Below are 25,310 nucleotides of genomic sequence, written 5' to 3' on the forward strand. Positions count from 1 at the left end.
ACCTGGTGCACAGCCCAGCCCTTCAATGGATACAGGCAATGATCCTTTCCCTCCAGCTGCTGCTCCCAGCACTGAGCTGTGGATTTATCACACAATAACCAGGGGTAACCTCAGTGCCCCAGCTGGGAGAGGAAAACAGGAAAAGAAAAAAGAGTACAACTTCCATATTTATAGGTTTTGCCTTTCTGCTCTTGAAGGGCCCTGTCTGCTGTCAAAAACTTGCTGCCTAGCACTCAAAAGAATAGTTTTTCCTATGTAAGCCAAAGCCCAGGCTAGAAAACAGCAGCAGCAAGCTGCCATAAGGTTTCCTCAGCCTTCCAGCACACTCTATCCCAGTCCCTGCACAGCATTTCCCCATTCTACTTTCCTGCAGACACGAGCACAAAGACAAACAGCATCACTTGGACCAGCTGTACCCCACTGAGCTTCACTGGAAATCTGGCTCAAGCCTGTGATAATTTGTGGCATCACAAATGAGTTACAGTGAAAGCAAAGGAGCTGGCAAGGAAAGTGTATGCACGGTGCAGTTATCTTCATCAGCAACAACAAAGGCAATTAGATCCGTGCCCTGCAGGTATTTATATTGCACTGCTAAAGGAAAGCACAGTGGCACAGTCATCCATCTGTGTCGGTGTGGAATAAAGTGCCTGCAGCTGGGCAGGGGCATTCTGTACGGAAATAAATGCTGCACATTACCCACAGCTTCTCTGTGCCTGCTGAGGCACAGGCTCACAGTCCTGCTCTCCACAGGTGCCTCTTGCTGCTGCACGGGGTTAAAGGAGAAGGAGAGGGAGAAGCTTGGAAATTCACTGCCATAAAGAAAAGTAGCAGGGAACTTTGAGGTGTTTCTGCATGTGTACATGCATGTGTGGGTGCATCAGCTTTTGCACAAAGAGGGAAAGAAGCAGCAAGGTAGGTGCACAGGCCGGGCATTGTTTTGTGTGCTTTATCCCCCAGCAGTTCCAGGCAGACCTAGTTAGAAATTGTGGCCGTTTCATTACAAAGGAATGAAGACAAATAGGGTGGGGAGCATAGCAGAATTTACCACAAAGCACTTCAAATTTTCAGAAGCAAAATAATGTAGAATAAAAAACATCGTGAAAAGCAAAACCTTTGCTTTGGAAGTGCTATAGCATTATCTCATATTTCCCTGTATCTCTGGGTATTTTTCACTGATCCTCGTGGACAGCCCCTTTTCTATGGAGATGAGACAGCACATCTCCCCAGGTAAGGATGGTTTGGTTTGGAAGCCCATGCCAGATGGAAGGATAGGGAGTGTAACATACCAACTCTCACAGAGGACTGAAACATGGCATTTTTGAATCCTAATTCTGATTTTTTTTCACAAAATCTTTTATTCTCCAGCTTTTTCTTTTTTTTTTAATGTATGATCAACATATTCTGCAAGAGCACATTTTCATTTCAGGCTGCTCTCAAAGTCTGACAGAACGAAGCTTATTCATAGAACAACCATTTAACTCATGAAAAGGAAAGGCTTCAAAGGGTTGTGTATAGTCATTAATAAATGAGACTAAAGGTTCCCATTCCATTTTTCTCTTGCCAGTTTTGAGTACATGATATTTAATGACCTTATTCAGCAAAATTTCAGGGGCAGCTCTTAACCAGGGGCTTCAATTTGAACAAGTCTTAAATGTGCTCTTGAATGGTGTCCCAAGAGAATGTACTTCTTTTGGGGACAGGAGGACAGTAGTGGCTTTCATGAGTCATTATGCCTCTTAGTCATTAAAATATTTGCCTAAGTTATTAACCCTTACTAGAAAGAACACAGGAGTACCCTGATGACTTTTACTTTGCATCCACTCCCTGCATCTGGAACTATCAAGCTCTTGTCTTTCCTTCCCTGCAGCTTTTCCATTTGCTTCACTCATTTACCTCAAGTGAAGCAAATGGAAAAACAAGTGCAGGATGCTTGAGTTTAGCTCATTTTAAAGCTTTTAAAATTTTAAATTAGAGTTTACTCTTTCTCAGGAAACAGAACAGCTGGCAGTTGGCCTCACAGGACTTAGGAAGCCTGGCTTCCGAGAGAGGAAACCTAGCACTAATTAAAAACTAGGCTTAGGCTCAAAAGCATTTATGAAAAATACACTGCTTGAACTCAACAACACCCTGGTGACATGATGCAGTCTTTGGCTGGTTTTTTTTTTGGGGGGGGAGGAGCTCTGGACTCAGCAACACCCCCAGTTCATGACAACGAGCCTCATACCTTGTTTTTCTTCCTCTGCGTGTGCGTGCACACACCAGCGTGTGGTGTGAGGTTCTGCTCTCCAGACTGCCTTATAAGGCTTTACAAGCAGTGACTCACATGGCCCCACACGCTCTATAACGAGAGCAAATATGCATATCTATAATGTTGAGAGACAGCTTGTGCCTGTCTGTACCCACGTACAATCCCTGGGTATTTTGATCGGCACGCTGTCTGTGTGGGTGAGTGGGTAGAGTCTCTCCTCTTGCTGGCACCATCTCTCTCCTATCTGATGTAGCTCCTGCGTGTGGCTGAGCTATTTCCAACTGATGACTGGGCCTAAAGGAGAAAACAACTTTGGGGCTTGGAGGACTCTGTAGTCAAAACACCTCTAGCATTAGCCATCCACACGTGTGACTATCAGATCCTGCACTACCTCCAGTCCTATGTAGCAATTTCTCTCTCCAGAGTGCCTATCTGATACCAACACCACAGTCAGGGCATCACACCTCTGCTTTACTGCTGCCAGGAACAAAGGGGAAGCATGCCACAGAAAAGGAAGACTGATATCAATCTCTATCTAATATTTCTCTCCATCTCTTGCTCCCTCAATTCATGTATTATATCATCTCTTTCTGTATATATGGAAAAACATCCCAAGGCACTGAGCCTGATTTTACCCTCAGATGCACATGCAGTTCCCATTAGCATCAATGAGGGCTGCTCATAACTTCCAAATTTGGCCCCTGGGCTTGTCAGTCCAGAGAAATAGTGATCTTAGAAGGATCCTGATAGTCAGAAAACATCCCATGCCAATAATCACCAGCTCATTAAATGTAAATGTTCCTTCTGTATATGTTTGATACCCTTTTCAAGCCTGAAGGACTAAACTTTTGGATGTAAAGACCAGTGAAGTAAGTTCACATCCAGCTGAGCAAAGACTGCATAACAAACTCTTCCCTTTAAAATATCGTTTCTGGAGGCCACTTTTTTTTTTTTTTTTTTGGTTAAATGTCCTCAATTCATTATTCATAGTCTAAAGACTTTTCAAGTTTTCCCCCTCTCCAGCCCCGCCCTTGGTGTGAAAGTGCTGAAGGAAGGAATGACTTTACATACATTGGAAAACAGCACCATGAATTAATAATACAGTTTAACCAAGTTCGTCTAACATCACTATAATTGAGTTATAAAAATTTCATATCAGAGTTCTTGCCCAGATTCCTCTGGCTAGTTCAAGCAAAGAGGGACAGTGTGTAATACTTACTACTTCCTTAGAAGACAGGAAGCTGTAGAGTGGGAGGGTTTGGCTGGCTTTTTGACTGGCCTGAACCTCTGCAGAGGAGCTTCTCTTTGCTGTGATCTTTGAGTGGTGCCAGGAGCGTCTTCGCCGTGTTTTACGCCCTTCCTCCCGAGACCTGGCTCTGTGCCTCCAGGAGACAGGAACAGCCAAAATGTTATTCCTTAGGATTGCAGTAGTGCCCTTTCCCAGCTCCACACCAACCCCTGGCAGGTCTGTGCTAGGACTCTGGGTATGGGAGAATGTCCTTCCACATGACTGCTCTGTGGAGTCATGAGGGAGAGAAAAGTGATGTTTTGCTTTTCTACTTTAAAAGAAAAATAATAATTTTGCATTCAGGTTTTGGACCTTAACCTCAAATTTCAGCTCCAATGCATGATTTTATGGTGGCTCGAGGCAAGCCATGACCTTCCTGCACCATAGAATGTTCCTATGGTGACACACCTCCAAGAGAAAACACACTCTGCTCTTGCATGAGCACCCCTCCAATTACTGATTGCATTCCTCCCCCCACTGATCCTCAGCTTTTCATAAGAAAATTCCCAGTACTTAGGAGGAGTGAAGTAGGAGAGTGGGGGTGGGCTGTTCAAGTGCTTTCAGAGAACATGAAAAATGAAATTATTATGTGTATAAATGACTTGCTATTGCAGCAATGCTGGGTCTAGCGCCAGCATCCACTTTAGCCGGCCCCAGGACGCATCTGTCATCCAGAGGAGAGATTTTAATCAGGTCAAAGACAATGACTACAGATTGCCATGGGCAAATATATTTCCATTGCTAAGACCATGTTTAAGGGTTTCCTGGGACATCAGCAGTACAAAACCCTTGGGCTGGGGAAGGGACACTAGACTGGAATCAGCTGTCATGGGCTGAGCATCAGCCATGGGGATTAGAAGTGACTGTCAGATCAAAAAGCTGCAGCCACTGCTTCTTGAGGCAAAACCCTTCCATGGCCGAGACCAGAAACAGCTCAGCCCCCAGTGTGTGACACTGCTGCTGCCAGAATGGGAAGTGGCTGTGCACAGAGAGCCTGCGGGTCACACAGGCTGTGGCAGCCACATCTTTGAGCCCAGCAGGCAGTGCTGAGGACGCTGAGCTCGGGAGCAGTGTTGTTACCTGCTCCGGCAGCTGGGGGAGTGGGAGTCGGAGCTCTCTGAGCGAGAGTGGCAGCGGCGATGCCGATGGGATTTCCGGGTGCGCCCACGAGAGCTTTAAGAAGCAGAGAAAGAAAAGCAGCATTAGGTTAGCAAGGGAGGGGATGCAAGAGCCAGCAGCTGAAGGCTGAGGTCGATAATGTTCAAATCAGGAGGGAGGTATGCCTTTCAAAGCGAAGAGATGGGTGTGTGAAACATGGCACAGAACATCAAGGCATGAGAAATTCTCCATCCCTTCATCGCTGCAGTGACATCTTCCTGAGATCTCTGCTAGCATTTTACACACAAGCTATTAGGTTGGCTCTGTAGCATGCTGGGGGAAGATTTGTGGACAAGCCTGTGGAAGTACAGTAGCCAGCACCAATCCTTTCAACACTTTAAAGAGCCATGTGCTTGCCTTTCATCCTGCAGCTTACCCTGTAACAGCCAGGCAGCTGCCCAAGACCTTCCTGTGGCTGAGCCTTGGGGGAAGCACCATCTTTGTGTGCAAGCCATCACAAAGCTCCAGCCCTCGCCCTAGTGTTGGCTCCTTGTTAAAGAGCAGGTACAGAAGGACAAGCTCCAAGTGATAGAGTTCACTCAGCCTTCCCTACCCTCTCCAGGTGGGAGCATTTAGCCAGTGCTGTGGGCAGCTCTCCAAGCACAGCCTGCCTCGTGCACAGTTCCTGCTTGAGAGACAGGACCATTTCCCTGGCTTCTGACAGGTGCCCAGTCACGGATGCTGCCTTTTCTGACAGGGCCTGAGGACAGTCCTCAACAAACTGTGTGTAGGGCACAGAGGGCCAGTGCCCTGCTGCAGTTCCTTTGCACCACCAGGCTGTTTCTCATGGATTACCTGGCCCTGTTACCTAAGGGCTGTAGTTGTCCATGCCAACAGCTGAAGTCCTGGGTGCAGAGAGCAGGGTGACAGGCTAGCTGCCACTGTCTGTGCCCCGTCCCTCCCATCTTTGTTCACCACAGCAGTTAATTTAGGTCTGGAAGTGTTTCCATCTGCTCAGGCTGGCATGGCTGTGCCAGCAGGCAAAGCTAACTGTGGGGTGAGCTGGTGGGAACAGCCTGACTTCATGGCCACACTACACAAGCACTGACAGCACAAACACAACCTGCTTGGACAGCATTTAGCAACTTGCTGGTATAAAAACTCAGCAAATAATTGCTTGAGAACAGCATCTCCTTTAAGACAAAAGGGCAACCTCCAGGGCAATTCCTTCAACTCTGCTTGGCTGTTTTCTTTGATGCTTTTCACACCCAATGATTCTGTTTTACTTAAACTTCACATTTCAGGATCCTCCTTTCTTATTTCCATACAGCTGAAATCAGCAACACTGAACATCTTTCACTCATATGGTGGATTTGTGTGAAAATCCCTGTGTTTGCCCTTCACCCCCTGCACCAGACCTTCCAATTTGTCTTCCCTTCCTGCAGAAGGGAAAGCTGGTCCTGTGTGTTTTAGATAACCAGTTGCTCGATGCAAAGATAAGTCAAAGCAGTGTGATTATACAAAAATCCTCATGGGATCCATCTGATCCACGCCTGGGAGCAAAAGATTTGCAGAAACTGGGAGTGGCTGAGCTCTGATTTGCCAGCAGAAAAATGAAGCTAAAATGCCTTGGCTGGTTTATCCCTAAAGAGCAATTCCAGCACCTCTGGCTCCCTGAGGTCAGGGCACACCAGCAGGACATGGATCCTGGCTTTAACTGCACTTTTAGGGCACTGCTGTGTGAGGCTGGGGAGATGCCCCCTTTTACAGATTACCTAGGAAGCCTCTCCTTTTACCACCAAGGTTTCTAGGTGCAGGGCAGCCCAGCTTGAGAGGAAACTGAGCTGAAATTGTGCCATTTAATGTGCAGAAATCTTAGTGAAAAGGAGACTGTCTTTCTGCATACAATGGAGATGGCCTGTGCAGGCAGTATCACAAGGCCCAGAAAAGCTGACCAGGGGCTCAGTGCCCAAGGTTCAGCCCCAGGACTGTTACCTTGCTCTGAAAGCAGGTCAGAAGCCACAAGTTGCAGTTCCCAGAAGACAAAGAAAGGAAAAACAGAGGCAGCTTCCAGTCCTTCCAGTCCTGAGGAACCTCATTTTATACCTTGCCCCTCAGTTATGTGCCCCACAGGACAAAGATTGTGCTCTGCTAGCACTCCAGGGCTGAACCTCAACACCAGATTTTTGCAAACTCCATCCCCTCCAAGCAATCCCTTCTCCTCCCCTTGACCCCATTCAGATCCTTGGCTGCATTGTATCTCATGGGTAGGTCCTAATGCAACCTCCTAGAGCAGCAAACCAGGAGTTGCTGAGGCCCTTCCAAGTAAGGGTGTGCCAGCCTGCCCTTTTGGCAGGTCAGCGTTCAGCCTCTCATGCTGCCCCCACCAGAAAAGCTGGAGCCTTCTCTCTGGACTGGGTGGACAAGACTCTGCACATCCATGCACAATGCACAAAGTACAGAAAGAGGTGTCACAAAAGAAAGGCAGAGGAAAGATCTCCAGCCTCTACAAGCCCTTTTCCATTCCAGCAAAACCAGAATTGCTGGTTTTAGCTTCAAAATTATCCTGAGAAATGCTCAGAGCTGTGCCGCAGGTGTTAGCGCCAGGGGCCCCACCACATCAAGCACTTCCTAGCCCCACACTGTGCAGGCAGGGCAGAGAACTCCATGAACCACTACTTACTGTTTTTTGTGTTTTCTTTCTTCCTTTCTCTTACTTTTGGGGCTTGAAGAACTAAATAAGAAATGGCTAATTAATTCGGAGATTTCTGTTCCGATAAAAAGCTGCACAATCACACATCAATGTTACAGCTCAGTTGCCCAAGAGCATGCAGTAAAAATGAAAGGGATTCATGGTTGTCACAGCACAGGGGGTCTGAGTGCCTGCTGACAAATCTGCTTCATGGGCTGGGCCAAAACCCTCAAAGGGATCAGCCAACTTGGTGACTTTGCCTTTTTCCATAGAGAAAATGAGTACTTCTTGATAATGTATACACACACACTGGAACCAGAAGAGCTCTTCCAGTCCACAGCTGGGGAGCCACTGAACCCAAAACCACATGGAATGAGGGGGGACCCAAGGGGATTCCACAAGGAAACACAGAAGAAATGTCTTCTGCCCCCAATCAGTGAACATCAACCTTGAAGAGACCATTAAACTCTTATTTCTAAGGGACCACCCACACTTGCTCAACTCTTACCTGTGCCTTCTCTTCTTTGACGACAACCTGCAAGACACAAATACGTACATTGAATGCAGGGTCTCACAAAATTGGAAATTTGAGTCCAAGACAATGTATTTAGGCTCAGACTGAGCACTGAGAAAAGACCTCATGCAGCACCTGGGCAGAATGGTCCTGCCTCTCCTTTAGGCAGCTGGTGAGGGAGCAGCTGAGAAATGCTGCTGTGGCAGAAGGAACCAGCACACCCTACAAGGAATTGAGAACATGGTCCTCAGGATAACAAGTCTTTAGAGAGATCAGATACATCCCCTATCTCTGGTGGGTCCTTTTTCTCTGCTACTGCCTCCAGTTTTGCACTGCATGTAGAGGTGGGTCCATTGCCTGGTTTTCTGTATGAAAGACCAAATAGCAGTCAAGGGAAAAATCCTCTCTGTGTAACTCCAGAGCAGTCTCACAGCCAAACCAGCACCGTGGCCCTGTCTTGCCTTCTGGAGCACCATTGGGATGACATAGGAGACACCTAAATGATTACCAAAGGTTCAAAGCCCGAATCTCTGACCCTGGACTTCCATCAGAAGATGGCATCCACAAAAGAGCATAAGAATTCCTCCTTGGGAAGAAAGTCTTTTAGAGAAGTTTCTATATCTTTGTCTCTCCTTCTCTCTTGCTCTTTGGAGATTCAAGCTCAACTTTTCACCCTGTTATTCACTTATGGTAGCTTCTCTCTTTGGTTCAATATATTATAAATACATGAACCTTCTTAGGGAGATGGAATCCACTGTTCTCGTCAAATATTGGTTTAACAGCTGAGAGAAAACAGTGAAATATTTGCAATTTTAAAATTTAATCATGCTCTTTGAATTAAAAATGGACTTCAGAAGGGGAAGGTGGAAATAGTCACTGGGGCTGGGAGAGGAGACTGGGATGTGGGTGTGGGGAGTTGATCTGAACCTTTTTCTGGTCCTGACACTCTCTGCAGCCTGGGGAGGGCTGGGGAGGAAGGGATGGGGACCAGCACAAACCCTGAGCACTGATCCCACTGGCATTCCAGAGGATGGACACACGTGAATAGGACAGCAAGGACAGCAGGCTGAGGCTCCACAGACCTCTCAGTGATGTGGCTTGTCCACCTCTGTGTCCCCTGGTTCACATTTCCCTGTTTGCATTGGGTGGACACCCCATTCCACACCCTCCTAGTCCAGTGGGACTCGGGCTATGCCTCCCCTTGGCTGCCCAGAGCATCATAGCTCTCTGCCCACTGGGACCAACAGCTGCCCAGGCAGCAGCGCCTTCCACCCCTTCTCCAAACACCCAACAGCCAGTGCCAGACGGGAATTACATTTTCAAGGAAAAAAATACCTGTTTCTTTTTCGCTTCTTGGAACTTTTCTTCTTCTTCTTCTTCACAGGTGACGGGCTGTAGGAGGGAGACCTGAGGGAAGGCAAAGGGGCATTAGGGACCACAGGGCTGCTCACAGCTGTGCCAGCCACCCCAACACTCACCCCACCACCAGTGGCATCTCCAGGGCAGAGAGTGGCTGGGGAATCCTGGTAGGAGCAGGATGAGCCCAGAGATGGACCCAGGGATGAGCCTCAACCCAGCGCTGCTGCCCTGAGGGGAGGGCGAGAAGATGGCGGCACCTTCCTAGGCTGTGGAACCCCCAGGCCCTCACTCCTCCATCTTACACTGACCCTTTTCCCTCATACTCAGCCAAGGGCTGCCCTGCCTGTCCCCTCACACTGCCATGGCTCCCTCATGAACCTCTCCCTTCACACCCAGCCAACGGTTGCCCTTCCTGTCCCTCACACCACCATGGCTCCCTCATACCCAGCCAAGAGCTGCCTTGCCTGGCCCCTCACGCCACCATGGCTCCCTCATGATGTTCCTCCCTCACACTCAGCCAAGGACTGTCCTGTCTGTCCCCCCATGCTACCATGGCTCCCTCATGACCCTCCTTCCCTCACACCCAGCCAAGGGCTGTCCCTGCCTGTCCCCTCACACCGCCATGGCGCCCTCATGACCCTCTCCCCTCACACCCAGCCAAGGGCTGTCCCTGCCTGTCCCCTCACACCGCCATGGCGCCCTCATGACCCTCTCCCCTCACACCCAGCCAAGGGCTGTCCCTGCCTGTCCCCTCACACCGCCATGGCGCCCTCATGACCCTCTCCCCTCACACCCAGCCAAGGGCTGTCCCTGCCTGTCCCCTCACACCGCCATGGCGCCCTCATGACCCTCTCCCCTCACACCCAGCCAAGGGCTGTCCCTGCCTGTCCCCTCACACCGCCATGGCGCCCTCATGACCCTCTCCCCTCACACCCAGCCAAGGGTTGCCCTGCCTGTCCCCTCATGCCACCATGGCTCCCTCATGACCCTCCTCCCTCACACCCAGCCAAGGGTTGCCCTGCCTGTCCTCTCACGCTGCCATGGCTTCCTCACCTCCTTCTCTTCTTGCGGCCAGATTTCTTTTTCTTCTTCTTCCCCCGAGCTGGCAGCGGCCGCTCCCCATCGCACGAAGGGCTGAGGATGAGGGACAAGACCCAATAAGCATTAAAAATAAACCCTGAATGGGCTCACATGGGACTCTCTGGCATCACCACCTCAGGGACAGAGGGCAGCAAGGTCAGCGTTCATGGTGGGCCAAGGGTGTGGGTGCTGCCTCATTACCCTCTAACAAATTATTTAGTCACAGTTTAAACAAACTGTCTAATAGAGATATAACAAGACAGCTCCACCACAGCAATGCTGATTATTTAAAACATGTTTGCTGAGGTTAACGACTCCAAAACAGATTTATAGGTTTTGTTGCTCTTTGTAAATATGCTTTAAATAATTAATTGGCATTTAATTTGCATACAGTAATTATTGCAACCAGATGCATCTAACTATAATAAAGACTTGACATGTGTTAAGTAGCAATTGATTAGAAATATATATATATTTATTGAGACACTATGGTAATTGAAGGAGATATGCATCTCTTATACAGTTGTTAAACCTTGAAAATAAACCCTCCTGCAAATTAATTTCTTCTTTAAACATATGATGCTGAATCGTGTTATGTTTCAATGAAAAGCAAATACCGTGGTTAATTAATTCAGAGCATTGGGCTGAAAAAAATGACAGATACTCTGTGGCTACTCATTAACTAAAGCAAATGCTAGTAAAGACAAAGGCAGCTGGTGGCATCCCTAAATCAGCCCAAATCAGCCATGTGCATCTCCAAACAGATCCACCGGTCCCTCTGAACCCCCAAATGGATCCAGGACCAAGGTTTGTGGGGGCACAGCAAGCTCCCCAGGGCCTCTGAAAAATCACTGAGGGTGCTGGGTTTGCACCTCAGTTTCCCCACTTCTCATCCTGCCCCTGGGAACAGCCAGGAGCAAGGGATGGGTGGAAGTAGCCCCACGGCTGGAGAATGCTGTGAGATCTTCACTACAAAACAGGCTAGAAATTGAGCAGTTTTCTGCAGCAAGAACAAACATTATTGCTAATGAAAGTACTAATGCAGAGCAAACGACACTTTGGGGGGGGGGGGGGGGACACTCAGACTCCACCACCCCTCAACACTTGATCATCCAGGGCTTGAATTACCACTGAAATTACACTATCATAAAAACTCAATTGCTTAGTGCTTTTAATACACTTTGGGAAAAAAAATAAAAGCTCTGCAAAATGAAACTGCAGGCTAATGCTTCAGTTGTGAGCTGTGAATACTGAGTGCTTCTGGTGCAGTAAATCCAGTGTGCAAGCACGGCACGGCCCCATGGAGCACCCACATCCTCCTCCCAAGGATTTCACGGATCAGCAGCAGCACCATGAGAGGATGTGGCACACCTTGGTGGCCCTTCCACCTCAATGCAGACAGAAATCATGCATTTTCCAGGATGTCTCGTTGTCACTGAGCTCGGACACCTGCCCAAAGACACCCAGGGACACGGCTGGGCACTGCCACAGCCACAGGAGAGCAACATCTGGCCATGCAGCCCCAGGCGCTTTCTGCAGAGCCCTTCTCCCTCTCCCCAGATAAAGTCTTTTGTCTTTGATGTGGCAGCTTTCTCCCATGCACTGATCTGACTTCAATTGTTCCTCCGTGATAATAATCAAAGTCTAATTAAAAGTGTGCTTTAGATTATTGTTCTGGTTGGCCTGAAATCTGAAGATATGAAATGTGCTTTCTTGCTCTTTCTTTCCAGCATCTTTAACTGAGCAGAGAGGCTTTAATCCCAGAGACGGTTGAGCAGGCAGGGCTCAGAGACCCCAGCTGCTTCATTTACAACGTTTCATTCATTTTTCTCCTCTCAAGTGGTCGGGGACTAACGACAAGCTGATAACAAGGCTGTGTCCTAATGAAGGCAGTGCTGCTGAGCTGATCTAGCATGGGGAGAGGGGAATTGCTGAGGGCGATTCCCAGCAGACCTGGTAGGCAGAGGAGTGCTGGCAGGTCTTGGAAGACTCTGACGGAGGCTGTAGGAGCAAGCCCTGGAGTAGAAACGAACTGCAGCTTTGTCCCTGCAAACTCAAACAGGCATTTCGTGCCATTGCACACATTTTCTGTGCACACACACTGAGCCATTGGAGCCACCCCCAGCTCTCACAGACCCCAGAGGGGCTGAGTAAACACCCACAGACACCTCCCCTGTCACCCCCGTGTCCCAGGGTGGCCTTGCTGACAGCCCTGGCTCACATCTGCGTGACCTGCGGTGGCCATGGTCCCATCTGTCCCCCCCCGCCACCTCCCCTGTCCCAGGGTGGCCCTGCTGACAGCCCTGGCTCGTACCTTCGTGACCTGCGGTGGCCATGGTCCCGTCTGTCCCTTGCCTTGGCACAGCCATTGGTGCTGGCAGGCTCCCTGACCACGCAGCTGCTCAGCTTCTCGGGCCGTCTGTCCTCCGCAGGGTACGGCAGGCAGCTGAGCGTCCCACTGCCAGGGAAAGAGGTGACAAAGAGCCATCAGGAGCTGTGCCTTCAGCTGGGGTCATTCCCACGTCCTGGGGAATCTCCTTTCCTTTTTGCAGGTGGGAGCTGTGCAGCTGTGAAGGAGAGCTGCGGGTTGCTCTCAGTGCTCCCAGAGGGCTCTGGAATGCCCCGTTCCCGAGCCAAGCTGCACCCCAGCCCAGGCATGCTCTGCTCCTTGTTCAGGCAGAGATGCCACGAGCATCATGCAGCTGGACAGCATAGGGCCAGATCCAATCCAATGGGAACAAAAACCAGGAGCCAGTCAGGACATCTTTGCCTGAACTGTGGGGTTTAGATCACCAGCTCTGCAGAGAAAGCACAGATTTTGCACTCTGACAGGAAAAAAAACACAAAACCCTTTCCCATTTCAAATGTAGTTTTCCCAACCTGCTAATGCCTCAAAAGCACCTTGCCTCTCATACTTAACTGGCAGCAAAATAAAGTGCTGGGCTTATGAACACACCTGGTCCTGCTGACAGCTCAACCTTGAGAACCTGGGCCAGCCCAGCAGAGTTAAGGGGAACCACCTGGGCCAGCTGAGTGCCTGCAAGAGCCCTTGGAGCTGGCAAGGAGCAGAGCAAAGGCAGGCAAAGCCTGGAGAGAGTGGTTTCTAAGAAACACTGGGGCTTGTGCAAGCTGAAATGGAGAAAAGAAGCTACTGAATGGAGAAAACAAACCCAAACAAGTCTGCGTGCAGACACTCAGGAGGAAAGTAAATAGGTTTCTAGGCCCCGCAGATATTTATTTCAAAGAATGAAAAGATTAATGAAAAGCCATAAACCATACCCAGCAGGGGTGCTGAAAACGCTGGGGTTTAGTGTCATCCAGAGCATTATGGAATAGATAAAGCAAATGTGGGCATGTCCAGGCCCAGCCAGCCTGTGGGGTGGTACCCAGGGTAGGCTGGGCTCAGCTGGCACTAAAAGTGTCCCCATTTCTTCCCATTACCATTTTAAAGCTGATCCCAGGACTGGGCTGTGGGTGCCACTTTAGGGTCAGCTCTGCTGTCCCATGGCTGTGTCTGTCACCAGGCCTAGCTCCTCTCCTTGGAAAGCAACACTCTGGAGCCCTTAGGCCATGTGGATCCCACCAGAGCAGGGGGAGGCTGGGATGTCCCCCTGCCAGCCCTGCAGCCACAGTGAAAGATGCTTTGGCTGCAGAGACCACCACAGCCATCCCACATGGGCTGTGGAGACAGGAACAAGGGCCAGGGCCAGGTGTGTGCTGCACATCTGGGTGTTAAGTGGGGACAAGAGGGTGGTTAAAGGGCAATGGTACATTAAAAAAGCCCCAGTTAGGCATGGCCAGAGCCTTGCATGCCCCAGGGAACATCCTGCTGCCTGCCTCAGCCATGAATAACACTCCTTGGGGTTGGAGTTGGCACAGGAGCACCTGCAGAAGGGTCAGCCCTCTCTTCCCACCTGTTTTTTCTCTCTCTACAAGCATCCACTTTCTCTAATAGCCAGCTCCTCCTTGAAGCCCATTTTGTAATGCCTTAACATTTAAGGGTGCTCACAGCCAAATAAAAGGGTCAGGGATCAGCGGGGGGAAGCTGGGTGAAATGTTTCTGGCCCAGACCATGCAGGAGGGTGAATAATCCCTCTGGCTTTAAAAAGTCTGTAATAAATCCCCCAGTCGCTTCCCAACATCTCCATTATTTTTTACCATCCAGGAAGCTACATGGTTAATCATTTTCTGTGTGCCAGCTAATTGGCTTGTGGCCTTTTCCAAACCCCTTTTAAGAACAGCCTTCTGAGGCTCAATCATTAGGATCCATTAAAAACGTCCCCAAATTAATGACCTGTGCAAAGTCTGAGCTGGATGCACTCCAGCAGCAGAGGCAGGGGGGATCCTCCCCAGGCTGGCAGCAAGCTGGAACACCACTGCCAGGACCCGGGCACAGCAGGTGACATCCTTGTCACCCAGCCTCTAATGGGATTTCCAGGTCCTGGGGTCAAAACATATTGGCCTCGAGGCAATCAAGGACTCCTGTCCTGCAACATGCCAGGAGCCATTTCTTCTGGGCTTGGAAGTAATTATTGATGGAAATAATTATTCTCCAATTCCATCAAAGGTTGGCTTCCATTCAACCAAATGCTCTCCTCTGATGGATGCTGAGAGTCACTAATGCTTTAAACTGGCTGGTAATCCCCTGGCGTGGAGCTCCATAGACATTGATTGAATATATATATATAAAACATTTTCTTTTCTTATTGTCTTTCGTGTCTTTCATGACTGATATAAAAGTGATGCAGTTTGGTGTGAATGATCTCTGTGGCCTCAAAGGAGGGATTATCACACCTTCCCTGCTGTTTGTGCCTGCAGCAGAAAAGAAGAAGCCTCTGTGGGTGTTTTTGCTGGAGCTGGCCCAGGGAGAGCAGCGGGGATGCTCAGCAGATGCTGCTGGGCGCACGGGGCTCACTCAGCCCGGGGCTGTGCCAGAGGAGGCAGGAGGGTGCCCTGCTGGGGGGCAGCACTGCTCCAGCACTCCTCGTGAGGCACAAGCCTCTCTCCCCACTGTTTGGTTGCATGTTTGTCCCTAAGGATGCACTCACTCCTGGCCATGGGCAGGCAGACCAGGACAAGGCAGCTGCCCACCCATCCCACCTGCCTTCCAAACTTCTCCATTTCCACTTGGCAATTTGATCTCTTGCACTCATTTTTCTCTTCCCTTTCTTTCTCCTGTGCAGGAACCCAGCCTGTCCATCAGACCTGTCCAGAAGCAGCACAGCTGCTCCTGATGGGAGACCCCCCACAGCAGGGCACCTGTGGGCTGCCTGCCACCCACTCAGTGCAGAACATGTCCTGTGCAACCACCCACCACAGCTGGCTCATCCTGTCCCTTCCCATCCCAGCAGGCTCTGGTCCAGGAGGGGTTTTTGGGCTCATGGCAAATTTTGCCAACGTTGCAGTGGCTGGAAGAGAAGCAGCAGGCACACAGTGCCCTCAACTCTGCACCAGCACAAGCCTCTCACAGCCCAGGTTGCCCACCTTCACACTGTGGTGTCAGATTTGGGCTCTCACATGTATTCCCTCTCTAACAGAATGTGCTGGCAGCAGAGGGTCACGATCTATTGCCTCCCCCAATACCAATGATGCAGGAAAGGTCACTGGTGGGAAGGAACTCAACATCCCTTATTTGAAGGTGGATGAAACCACCATAAACCACCATGGCCACATGGAGGAGAAGGGATGGGTGGCTCTTTGCTGCTGGCAGTGCCCTGAGGCCAACCCACTCTGCCTCCCTTGCCTGGGGAAGGGATGTCACCCCCAGTGTGTGGGGATACCGTGGAGACCAGTTAATGACTGCCCTTGCCCATGGACAGATCCTGGCACTGCCCACAGAGGACAGGACAAAGGCACAAAGCATTTGCTGCCTCAGGGAGCAAACTCCCAGACCATGTCCATCCCTCCATCCTGGGCTGCCATGCTGCCTGCCACGGCCAAATGCCATCTCATCAGGCCATGACATGTGGCACTTGGTGACACAGGCTGCTCGGGGAGCTGAGCCCAGCGACACCCGTGCCCCCCGGCCCTCAGTGACAGCACTCAGGGGGGTTTGCTGTGCACTTGACATTCCCTGGGTGCTGCCATCCCCTGCCCACAGGCTCCCGTGTCCCAGCCCAGCTCCCCTGGCCCTGCAGCTGCCTCCTGCCACAAACCTTCCATCAGTCAGCCTTTCCCTGCAGTAACTCGTCTCAAGAGGAGACAAAAGCAGGAAAATTTTCTCCCTAGTGACCTTTCAGCTGCCAGACTGTGGCACCAGACCATCTCCCCACTCAATTGTGTTGTCCCTCACCTCCACGGGATGGACCCCAGCAGTTCCAGCCATCGGTGGCCTTGTGCAGCCCCTGTGTCCTTCCCAGCTGCCCTGCAAGCAGCAGTGTAAGCAAACTGGGGCTGGACCATGCTAACCAAGCAGTTTTTAGGGATTTTTTTATCCTTTATTTTCCTTTGCACATGCAGCTGGGTTGGGTGCTGGATGCAAAGCACTTCAGAGGCCCTGGGCACTGAGTGCACTTGGCAGACCTGCACTGGCAGCACTTCCAAGGTCAGAGGATTTGGGACAGCCAATACAGAAACTTTACTACATTCCCTGCTTCAGCCCTAGCTGGCTTCATGTTCCCATCATCTTTACACCCCTCAGTGAAAAGGCAGGAGCAGCTTCAGCCAACCAAACTCCACAAAGAAAATAGGCTAAAGCATCTCTGATGAGCCTAAAAGCTGTGAATGTTTCACTGGCATTAAATGATGAAGGATGGACGCCTTGCCTGGAACTGGGAATATCAGGATATGGCATCCTGAGGGGAGGCTGGAGAAACTCCTATGCCTGCAGCTGCTTGCACCAGGGATGTTCTTGCCACTTCTCTTGAGTAACATGCAGAAAGTGCATGGACAGGTGACAGAATATCCCATCTTTCCTCTCCTTTCCTCACCTGGAGGTTTTGACCGTGCAAGAGAGGGCAGTGGTGGGTCAGGATCCCTGCTCTCCCACATCCCTGCACTCTCTGCCACAGCCACATCATGTGTGCTTCTGCCCTGGGCTCTAGTGAGGGTGATCTGAGCTGCTCAAAGTGTTTCTAAAATCCACCCTTTGGGCTGAGAAGCTTTTTGGCACCGGCAAAATGAGCCTGTGATTTTCTCTCTTGCTCTCTGGCTTTGCTTATCTGATTGAAAAAGAAAATGGTCAGACCATTCCCTTGTCCCCCAAGAGGGAGGGGACAGAAAAGACTGTTGTAAAGACATTTCCCAGCAAAAACTCCAGCAGATGTGTTTATGTAAAGCTCTTTGAAATACGCACTAAAAATACCTCTTCAAAATTAGGAGATGGGGAATATTGTGAGTGCTTCCCACAAGCACTCACACACACACACAAACAGCCAAGGCAGGTTCTTTGCCCACCTCATTCAACCCGCTATTATTAGTGCAGCAGGAGCCCTGCAGTTTGTTATTGAAAATTATAATAGCAAATCACCGAGATATTTTCCTTGATTACACAGACTCCAAGCCAGTTCAATTTTAATCTTCTCCCTGCTATTTTTTTCTGTGTATCAGCAGAGGCACCAGCTGCAGAAAGACACGTGGGTTTCTTGAGGCAGTTCAAACGCACAAGAGAAACACAATTCTGTACTATACATTTTTCATAAGATTTTTGCCACTTGTGACTCGCCTCCCCCTCCTGCTCCTGGGAACCCTGTGTCCTGGCACAAGCCTGGATGCGGTTCCTTTTCCTTCTTGCACTCCAGAAAGGTTTAACGACCGCTCTCAGCACATCCCGGGCCAAAAAAGCAGCTTGGCTCTTTCTTTTGCAGCAGTTGATTTACTATGCATGGTTGGATCAGAACAGAGGAGCTTCCCTGCTGGAAGAGGCCCCGCTGGCGGCGCAGGATCGGTGCCAGATGCTCCGGGGGATGCTGAGAGGTGGCAGCCCACGGGGAGGGCTCCGTCCCGGGCACCAGCTGGCAGCGGCTCCTGCTGTGCAGCAGGGGATGGACAATCCCTGCAGAGGGGAAGCTCCACGGGGAAAGCCATGCCTCCGTGAATCGCCTTCTTAGGCATTCTCGGGCAGGAGGGTGAGCACAGCCTCTCCCTGCTCCCCACGGCTCGGTCCCCTCCTCCCTAGGGGCACCAGGAGCCCCATCCCTGTCCCCCTTCCTTGCAGGGCTCGCTGTCCCTTTCCCTCGCTGTCAGCGACCAGGATGGCTCTGCTGACTGCCTGCCAGCGGTAACAGCGAGAAACCTGAGGAATATGGCACATGGTCACATTGTTTCTAAAGAAAACCTGGCCTGCTGCCCCATCTCGAACGGTTCCTGCGGCATCTTGTGCCTCCCACGCTGCCGGCTCGGCTCGGGGTCCCTGCGGAGCTTCCTGCCCGTCAGCACCTGCACACTGCCGGGCCAGCCTGGCTCTCAGGGGGACAATCCTGTGCCTTTCCTGTCCTCAAATCCTCCTCCTTAGACAAACATCCTGCGCGTTCCCATGCCTGTACAGCAGCCAGTTTTCTCCTCCATCAGGAAACACGACGAGAGGAGTTTTGGTTGTTTTGGGCGCCCGCAAATGCAGATGGAAGTGCTGACGTGCTGCCCCATGGCACAGCGATCTGGCATGTCCCTGATCCATGTTTTGGGGGTCACCTGGCTCCTGGGTGACCCAGAGGCCTGAGGCTGAGAGCTTATGCTAAACCACACCATAACCCCACAGCCACTCTCCTCGCAGCTGGCCCCAAACAGCACTCCCGGCTCCTCTCCTTGCCATCACCCCCAGGCAGCCTGCAGCAGGGGTGAGCTGACAGCCAGGCATGGGGGCAGCCTGGAACAGCCCTTGCAGAGCTTGGGATTAGGAAAAGTCTGGATCTGAGCTCACGTTTCCCATTAAACGCCCACAAGCAGCACATGGCAAAACCAAGCTGGGCAAAGGTCAGGACCAAGGGGCTTGGAGGGAGCCCAGCAGCTGTGGTTGGGCATTTCTCAACACAGCACGGGGAGTCAGAAGCTGAGGATGATGCTTAATGCTTTAGGAAGGGTTTCACAAAAAAAAAAAAAAAAAAAACACTCATGGATGTCCTAGAAAAGAAGTGCTTTGGCATTACCTGCAATATAGTCAGGCTGGAGAGCACCTTCACACCCAAGGGGCTGCACAGTGCCAGCCTCTGCTCCTGGGACCATCAGATGTGCCTGCTCTCCCCATTGTCCAAACCCTGTGCTATTTGGCATGGCAAACAGCAGTGAAATAGTGAGTTTGCCAATAACAACTCGTTAAATTTTAATCAAATAGGGAATGGTAAGCACACAGTTACCCAAAGCTCCTGGGAGCACTGAGAGATCACTTTAAAAATAAATTAGTAATTAGGCACTTAGAAAGCAGCAAGGAGGTGGCTGGAGAAGATCCACTTGGAGCAGCAATGCTTTCTTTGCCACTCACATATAGTTTTTCCTCTTCTCCCTTAATTTTCTTCCGTTGAATTGTCACTGGAAAAGGGGAGAACACACTGGAGGTCCCAACACTCAGGTAACTCCAAGAACAAAATCTGTTCATGCAGCTGCCACCTGCCTGCAGAGCTGCCCTGGAAATGCCTGGCTGAGTCTCTCTGCTGCCCCATCCATCCACCCAGGCTGGGGACAGGGACACCCAGGTCACCAGATGCTGTTCATAAAGCCTGAGCCACCCCATGTGCCAGAACACAGGCATGGTGCTCCCTAGGGAACAGAGATTCCCAAGGGCTCAGCTTGAAATGACTCCAACATTAAAAATTGCTCAAATCTCCCAGGACAGACTCAGGAGTGCAGCCAAATGGATGTCCCCAACTTGGGTGCCAAATGGGTGTCCCCAGCCATGGCATCACCTGGGCAGGGTCTGGTGAGGAGGGGTTCCCTGGCCACCCTTCTCCTTGGGACTTGTCTCCTGAACACCCAGGCCCCTGTGATGTACAGGGCTGCACTGCCAGGGCCACTGTGGGGCCAGGAGGGCTCCATGACACCGTGAGGAGCAGATGTCCCCACACAGAGAAGCGTGGGCAGGAATTAGCTCCCGTGGAAAGGAATTAACCAACAGATTTCTGCTGCTGAGCAAAGAGCCTGCAACAATCCCAGCCCAGCAGGGGATGTGGAAAGTGGACTCTAAACTCCCACCCTCACTTACTGACAGGGGTTTTTTATGGCCAAAAAGGGCCTTTCCCTCCCTGTGTGTGCAGTGACAGCTGAGCTGGGAAGCTCCTGAACTGCAGCATCATGGGTGGGAGTGTTTGCTTGACTCCAATCCTCTTTCCCTGTAACACCCCTTGGTCCTGTGGGAAACACCTCAGTGTTACAGATATGCTATACTCACCTGCCTGCCCAGGAAGGACTGGTGAGAGGTTTTGAGTAAAGGAGAGTTTCTGGAAGGGAAGACAGGGCCTTTTCTCCTCCCACTGTGCTCCAAGGTGGAAAAGGTTGGTATAGCTGTGCCATCCCTGCCACACACAGGGCAGTGGGGTGCTCAGTGCCATGTGGGAGTCAGAGCCAGAAAGAAACTTCCTGTCTGCTCTCAGGTCCCCAACCATCCACACCACCCTGCAACTCTGGCCACTGTTTTAAATCATCCCAAAAAAGAAAAGGGGAGATATTTGTCCACTTGCTGCTTCCTAGGGGGAAGATTTGGAAGAGGCAGGTGAGTCCCTGTGGCAGACCCTGCCAGGACGGGCTGCAGAGAATCATTTCAGTTTCCATCCCATCCATCTTTAATTGGGTGTAATAATAATTTTATTGCTTGCTGGGATTTGTGAGGCTGAACTAATATTTGTAAAATGCTTTGCTATCCTCAGCTGAAAGGCAATCTAGAGTGGCAAAGCCCTGGTGTTATTCACATTTGGATAATCCAGAATTATTCATAAACAAAATCAAGATTATGCAAATATATTCATTAGTTCTCAGAATACCTCCAGGAAAATAAGGGAATTAGTTTTGTTAACAATTATGTATTATGTAAGTGTGTGTCTAAGCACGCACAGCCCCGGTGCTGGGGCACATTCACTTGGGACTCATCCCGGGATCCCAGAGGGCTGGAGAACAAAGGTCTGGCCTGTACAAAGCCACCACCTCAATTTTGGGATATCCCAATGCCCCACAGAAAATGAGAGCACACAGCACAGAGCTCTGTGTCCTGCCAGGGTCCCCCACTGGCACCCCCAGTGTCCCCTCTGTACCCCACGTGTGAGCACCATCACCTTACCCCTCAAACCAGCCTTCCCTACCCAAACGAGGCCTTTCACAGTACATGCAGGGCCAAGAGGCTGTGGATTTGGGATCTGGGGCAGCCCCCTCACCCAGGGCCTGCCCTCTGTGCCCAGCACAAGCCCTCACACGATGCCAGCTTGTGCCCAGCCTGGCGTCTGTTTGGGATGTGCTGGGAAATGGGAGATAAAGGTGCAGTGAAAATACTGCATGGTTTAATTAATGCCACATGCCTTTCACTCTATAGGTTGTGTGGATGGTTAATTATTTTTATAAAGAAAATAATTAGTCCCAATCAAGGCAGAAGCTCTCCAGAATTACAGCTCATTAACCGCTCTCACATTTTTCTGTTCTATAAAAAGTCATGTGGTGCTGATGAAGATTATAGACCCTTGGAATCAGCATTAAATACAAATTCAGACAGTGTTACCATCCTATTACCATCAACTGCATCGACTTGGCTTTGGTAATTGCAGCTGGAGATGAAGGGCAGGGATTTCTGCTCCACACAATCTCTGGAAACAAGCACCCTGCCCATCAGTTTGCGGCAAACAATGTGACCCAAGCCCTGCCTTGGCTGAGTGCAGCCCTGAGGAGATGAGAGCCACCAAGGAGAATGGGAAAAGCTTTGCTGGGCAGGTGAAAATGAGTGCTCAGGGTTGGTTCAGCTCCTGTTTGCAGTGGGGCTGCTCCTGCACACAGCAGGAATCACCCTGAATCTGCCCTTTGGCAAAGCCACCAGTCCAGTGGATGCAAAGGGCCAGGAAATGCAGAGGGGACAGGGGACAAGGAGCAACCTTGAACAGTGGGATTATCCTCATGGGACATGGGGAAAATAGGGCATGGGGGGATGCTCTTGCTGGGGATGGGGGAGCATCTGCAAGCATCTCCCTCCGGGCAGTGCTAGTCCAGGCACTGGTCCAGTTCTATTGAACGTGGCGCAGACCTCGCTCAAAGCCTAATTGAAAGAAATCACAGCACATTAAAGGGAGTTCAGGTCAAATCAATACCAAAGTGCTGGGGAGGGTGAGCACGGGGAGCAGGGCACTGGCTGAGCCCCAGTGCCAGCTCTGCAGGCAGGGCGCAGGCTGTGTCCAGGGGCTCCACTGCCTGCTTTTCCACCATGGGCAGGCACGGTGAGACCCCTGTTCTCTGCTCTATGCAGGACAAGCCTGGAGCAATGCAGGCTTAGGGAGCCAATGAGGCTGTGGCAGCCAGCAGTGGGGAGGGAGCCACAGGTCCCTAGGATCCTGCTTTTTAGATCCCATTAATCAGGGATGGATGTGCCCTGGGTGGCATTCACAGCCCAGAGAGCAGCCAGCCAGCACTTTGGACCACAAGCCTCCACTGCAAAATTAACCCACCCATCCCCATGGCACAGCTCCTGTGCCCAGGGCCTTTGGGCATCTGAGCCCTCTTGGGGGGACAGGGAAATTGGGGCTCTGGGTGGAAAAAAGCACTTGTGGTGAACTCCTGAGGCAATAGGGGAGTAAATACTGCCACAAGGCAGCACATAGCAGGAGCTAAACCTTCCACTGGCACGTGCTGCCAGCGTTGTGCCTTTGGCTCTGGTCCTGCAGGTACAGAGATGCTCCACACTCACAGTGAGGGCAGGGATAGAGACAGGGACCCTGGCAGCCTGGAATCACCAAAACATCCAAAACCCCTCCAAAAGATACCCCTTCACCTTCCCTGGCTGCTGACCCACACGTGGGAAGTGTTTGGGAGAGCACAAGGGCTGGTCTAAAGCCACACCAACAACTTCTCCAGCCACCAGACAGAACTGAATGCCTTCATTTGGGGATGTCCAGGGATCCCAGGTGAGATGCAGCCCACACACCCTGTGGCTTGCAGAGCTCAGCCCCACACAGGGACTCCCAGGGGCCAGAGGAGGTCACCAGGAGACCAAGCTGAGGAGACACAGGGCACAGCCAGGCCCACAGCCCGTGGGTCCCACTGCTCCCCAGCAGGTCAGGCTGCAAAGCTCCCACTTCAGGGGTTACACCAAGGCTCCCTTTGTTCCTCCTCCACGGGTGGTGCCCACCCAGACCCCCTGCACCTCCCTCTCCATGGCATTATCCTCCTGCCCCTCTGCTCTGCTGGCCCTGCACCATCACCCTCTAACCCTGCCCAGGTGTGGCTGATGGGCAGACAAAGGCAGGGATGGGGTGGAGGTGAGGGATAACCATGGAGGCTGTCCCACACAGGGAAGGGCAGGTGACACATGACAAGTTTTGTTGCTTTGGGGTTTTATTTTCTGTAAGTTGCCAGTCTTGGAATTTTCTGGAGAATAAAAAGCCCATCCCTTCAAAGAAGTGCTGAAGCCAGTTGTCTTGCTTGTCCTCATCATAACAATCCTGACCAGGCTCTGATCAGAGCAGGGGGGTTTGAAGAGGGCAAATGCTTTATGGGAAATAAGTTCTCTGAGTCAAAGCACCAGCCTCAGGAGCAGATCTGCCCAAATCCCAAACTGCCTCCTGCACCCTCTGGGCCACAGCCATGTCCATGCCCTGGAAGAGCAGGGTTGCTCTGCTGGCTGCAGCTGATGGAGCTGTGGAGAATGACTTCTGTTATATTTACATGCTCTTACAGAGTGGTGTTACACTTGCACAGCTTTGGTGGGCAGGGGATTGTAGGGCAGCTCCAGCTGACCCACAGATTAATACAGCAGGAGCTCTTTAACTGTGAAATCTCTCTTAATGCAAAAATATTTCTCTTGCTGGGCAGAAGCTAATTCTTCATCCTGACGGTAATGTAGCTCAAATCCCAGCCTCCTGCCCCACTCTGTGCCAGTCACCCTCCAACACACGTGGGCACAGAGATAAATCCAATACAACCAGCCCATTGCCAAAGTGCCATCAAGTTCCTGCTGGAATTTGATGTTAGTGGCAGTGCAAACCCATTTTCTCATTGTTTCCTGTGGGTCTCAGAGCATTTCAGCCACCCTGTGGGCTGTGAGACGGGCACCTGACCCCAGCCCTGGAACCCAGCAGCAGAAAGCCCCCACAGCCCATGCCAGCAAGTGACAGCCTCCCCTGGCCCATGGAGGAGAGAGCAGAGCAGCCCCACAGGCAGCAGGACCCTGCCCACAGTGTCTCCTCTGCCCACCCAGGGGTGAACACGGAGATGCCCCAGCTGGGGCTGGGCATCAGCTGCTTCTTCTTCCATTAATGACAATTCATAAATTAAACATGCAGAGTTAAATGGGTCATCAGTGGAGCCCCAGCCTCGCTGCCTCCAGACCAGAGACTCATTTCAGCCCGCCTCAAACACCAGCACAGTTTTTAATAGAGTTTATTTTGCCACTTGCATTATTTTTTGTAAGCCCTTCCTGCAGTCCCTGCTGCGTTGGCAGGGAAAGCGTTCCCGCCGCGTGCGAAAGAAACGGCTATTTTTAAACTGCCCGTGTTTGTCAGCGCTTTCAGCTCCAGTGCCTGCTGGAGAAGCCAGTTCTGCAGCACCCGGTGTTCCGCTGAGGGGCGTGTGGCCTTTGCCAGGAGATGGTGGCACAGCCGTGGGCACTGTGCCTGGCCACGCTGCCAGGGCTGCTGGTCCAGCCCGCGCATCCCTGGCACACACCAAAGCCTGTTTGGGATGCTGTGCTGCTGGGACCCACCACTGCCACCGGATTTCAGGCATCACAACCTCTGTGCCTCTGTGCAGACACCTATGAAATCAGCAAGCAAGGCTGCAAACACAAGCTGGCTCCCTTTCTCCCTGCCCTTTGCTGGGAATGCCAATCCAGGCATCAAACCCAGGCCTGTTTTCCAGCTGATGGCACCACCAGGGATTTGGGGCCAGAGGAGGACCCAAGGGGGTGGGAGCTGTG

General features: G+C 51.2%; 1 protein-coding gene across 2 annotated transcripts in view; it reads right to left on the minus strand.

Moving 5' to 3' along the window:
* The window catches only part of SRRM4 (serine/arginine repetitive matrix 4), a 46,341-nt gene that overhangs the window by 14,735 nt on the left and 6,296 nt on the right, over positions 1 to 25,310 (minus strand). Inside the window, exons 2-8 of one of the 2 annotated variants that reach the window (XM_066561991.1) lie at positions 12,594 to 12,737; positions 10,253 to 10,333; positions 9,176 to 9,247; positions 7,835 to 7,861; positions 7,318 to 7,368; positions 4,617 to 4,709; positions 3,468 to 3,624 (exon numbers count right to left, since the gene is read on the minus strand). In XM_066561991.1, coding sequence (XP_066418088.1) covers positions 3,468 to 3,624; positions 4,617 to 4,709; positions 7,318 to 7,368; positions 7,835 to 7,861; positions 9,176 to 9,247; positions 10,253 to 10,333; positions 12,594 to 12,737 — 625 coding nt within the window. Of the gene's footprint in view, positions 1 to 3,467; positions 3,631 to 4,616; positions 4,710 to 7,317; positions 7,369 to 7,834; positions 7,862 to 9,175; positions 9,248 to 10,252; positions 10,334 to 12,593; positions 12,738 to 25,310 lie in introns of both variants that reach the window. The other variant, XM_066561990.1, reaches the window with a different exon arrangement.

The sequence above is a fragment of the Molothrus aeneus genome, chromosome 18 (genome assembly GCF_037042795.1).
Source record: "Molothrus aeneus isolate 106 chromosome 18, BPBGC_Maene_1.0, whole genome shotgun sequence".
NCBI classification, from domain to species: Eukaryota; Metazoa; Chordata; class Aves; order Passeriformes; family Icteridae; genus Molothrus; species Molothrus aeneus.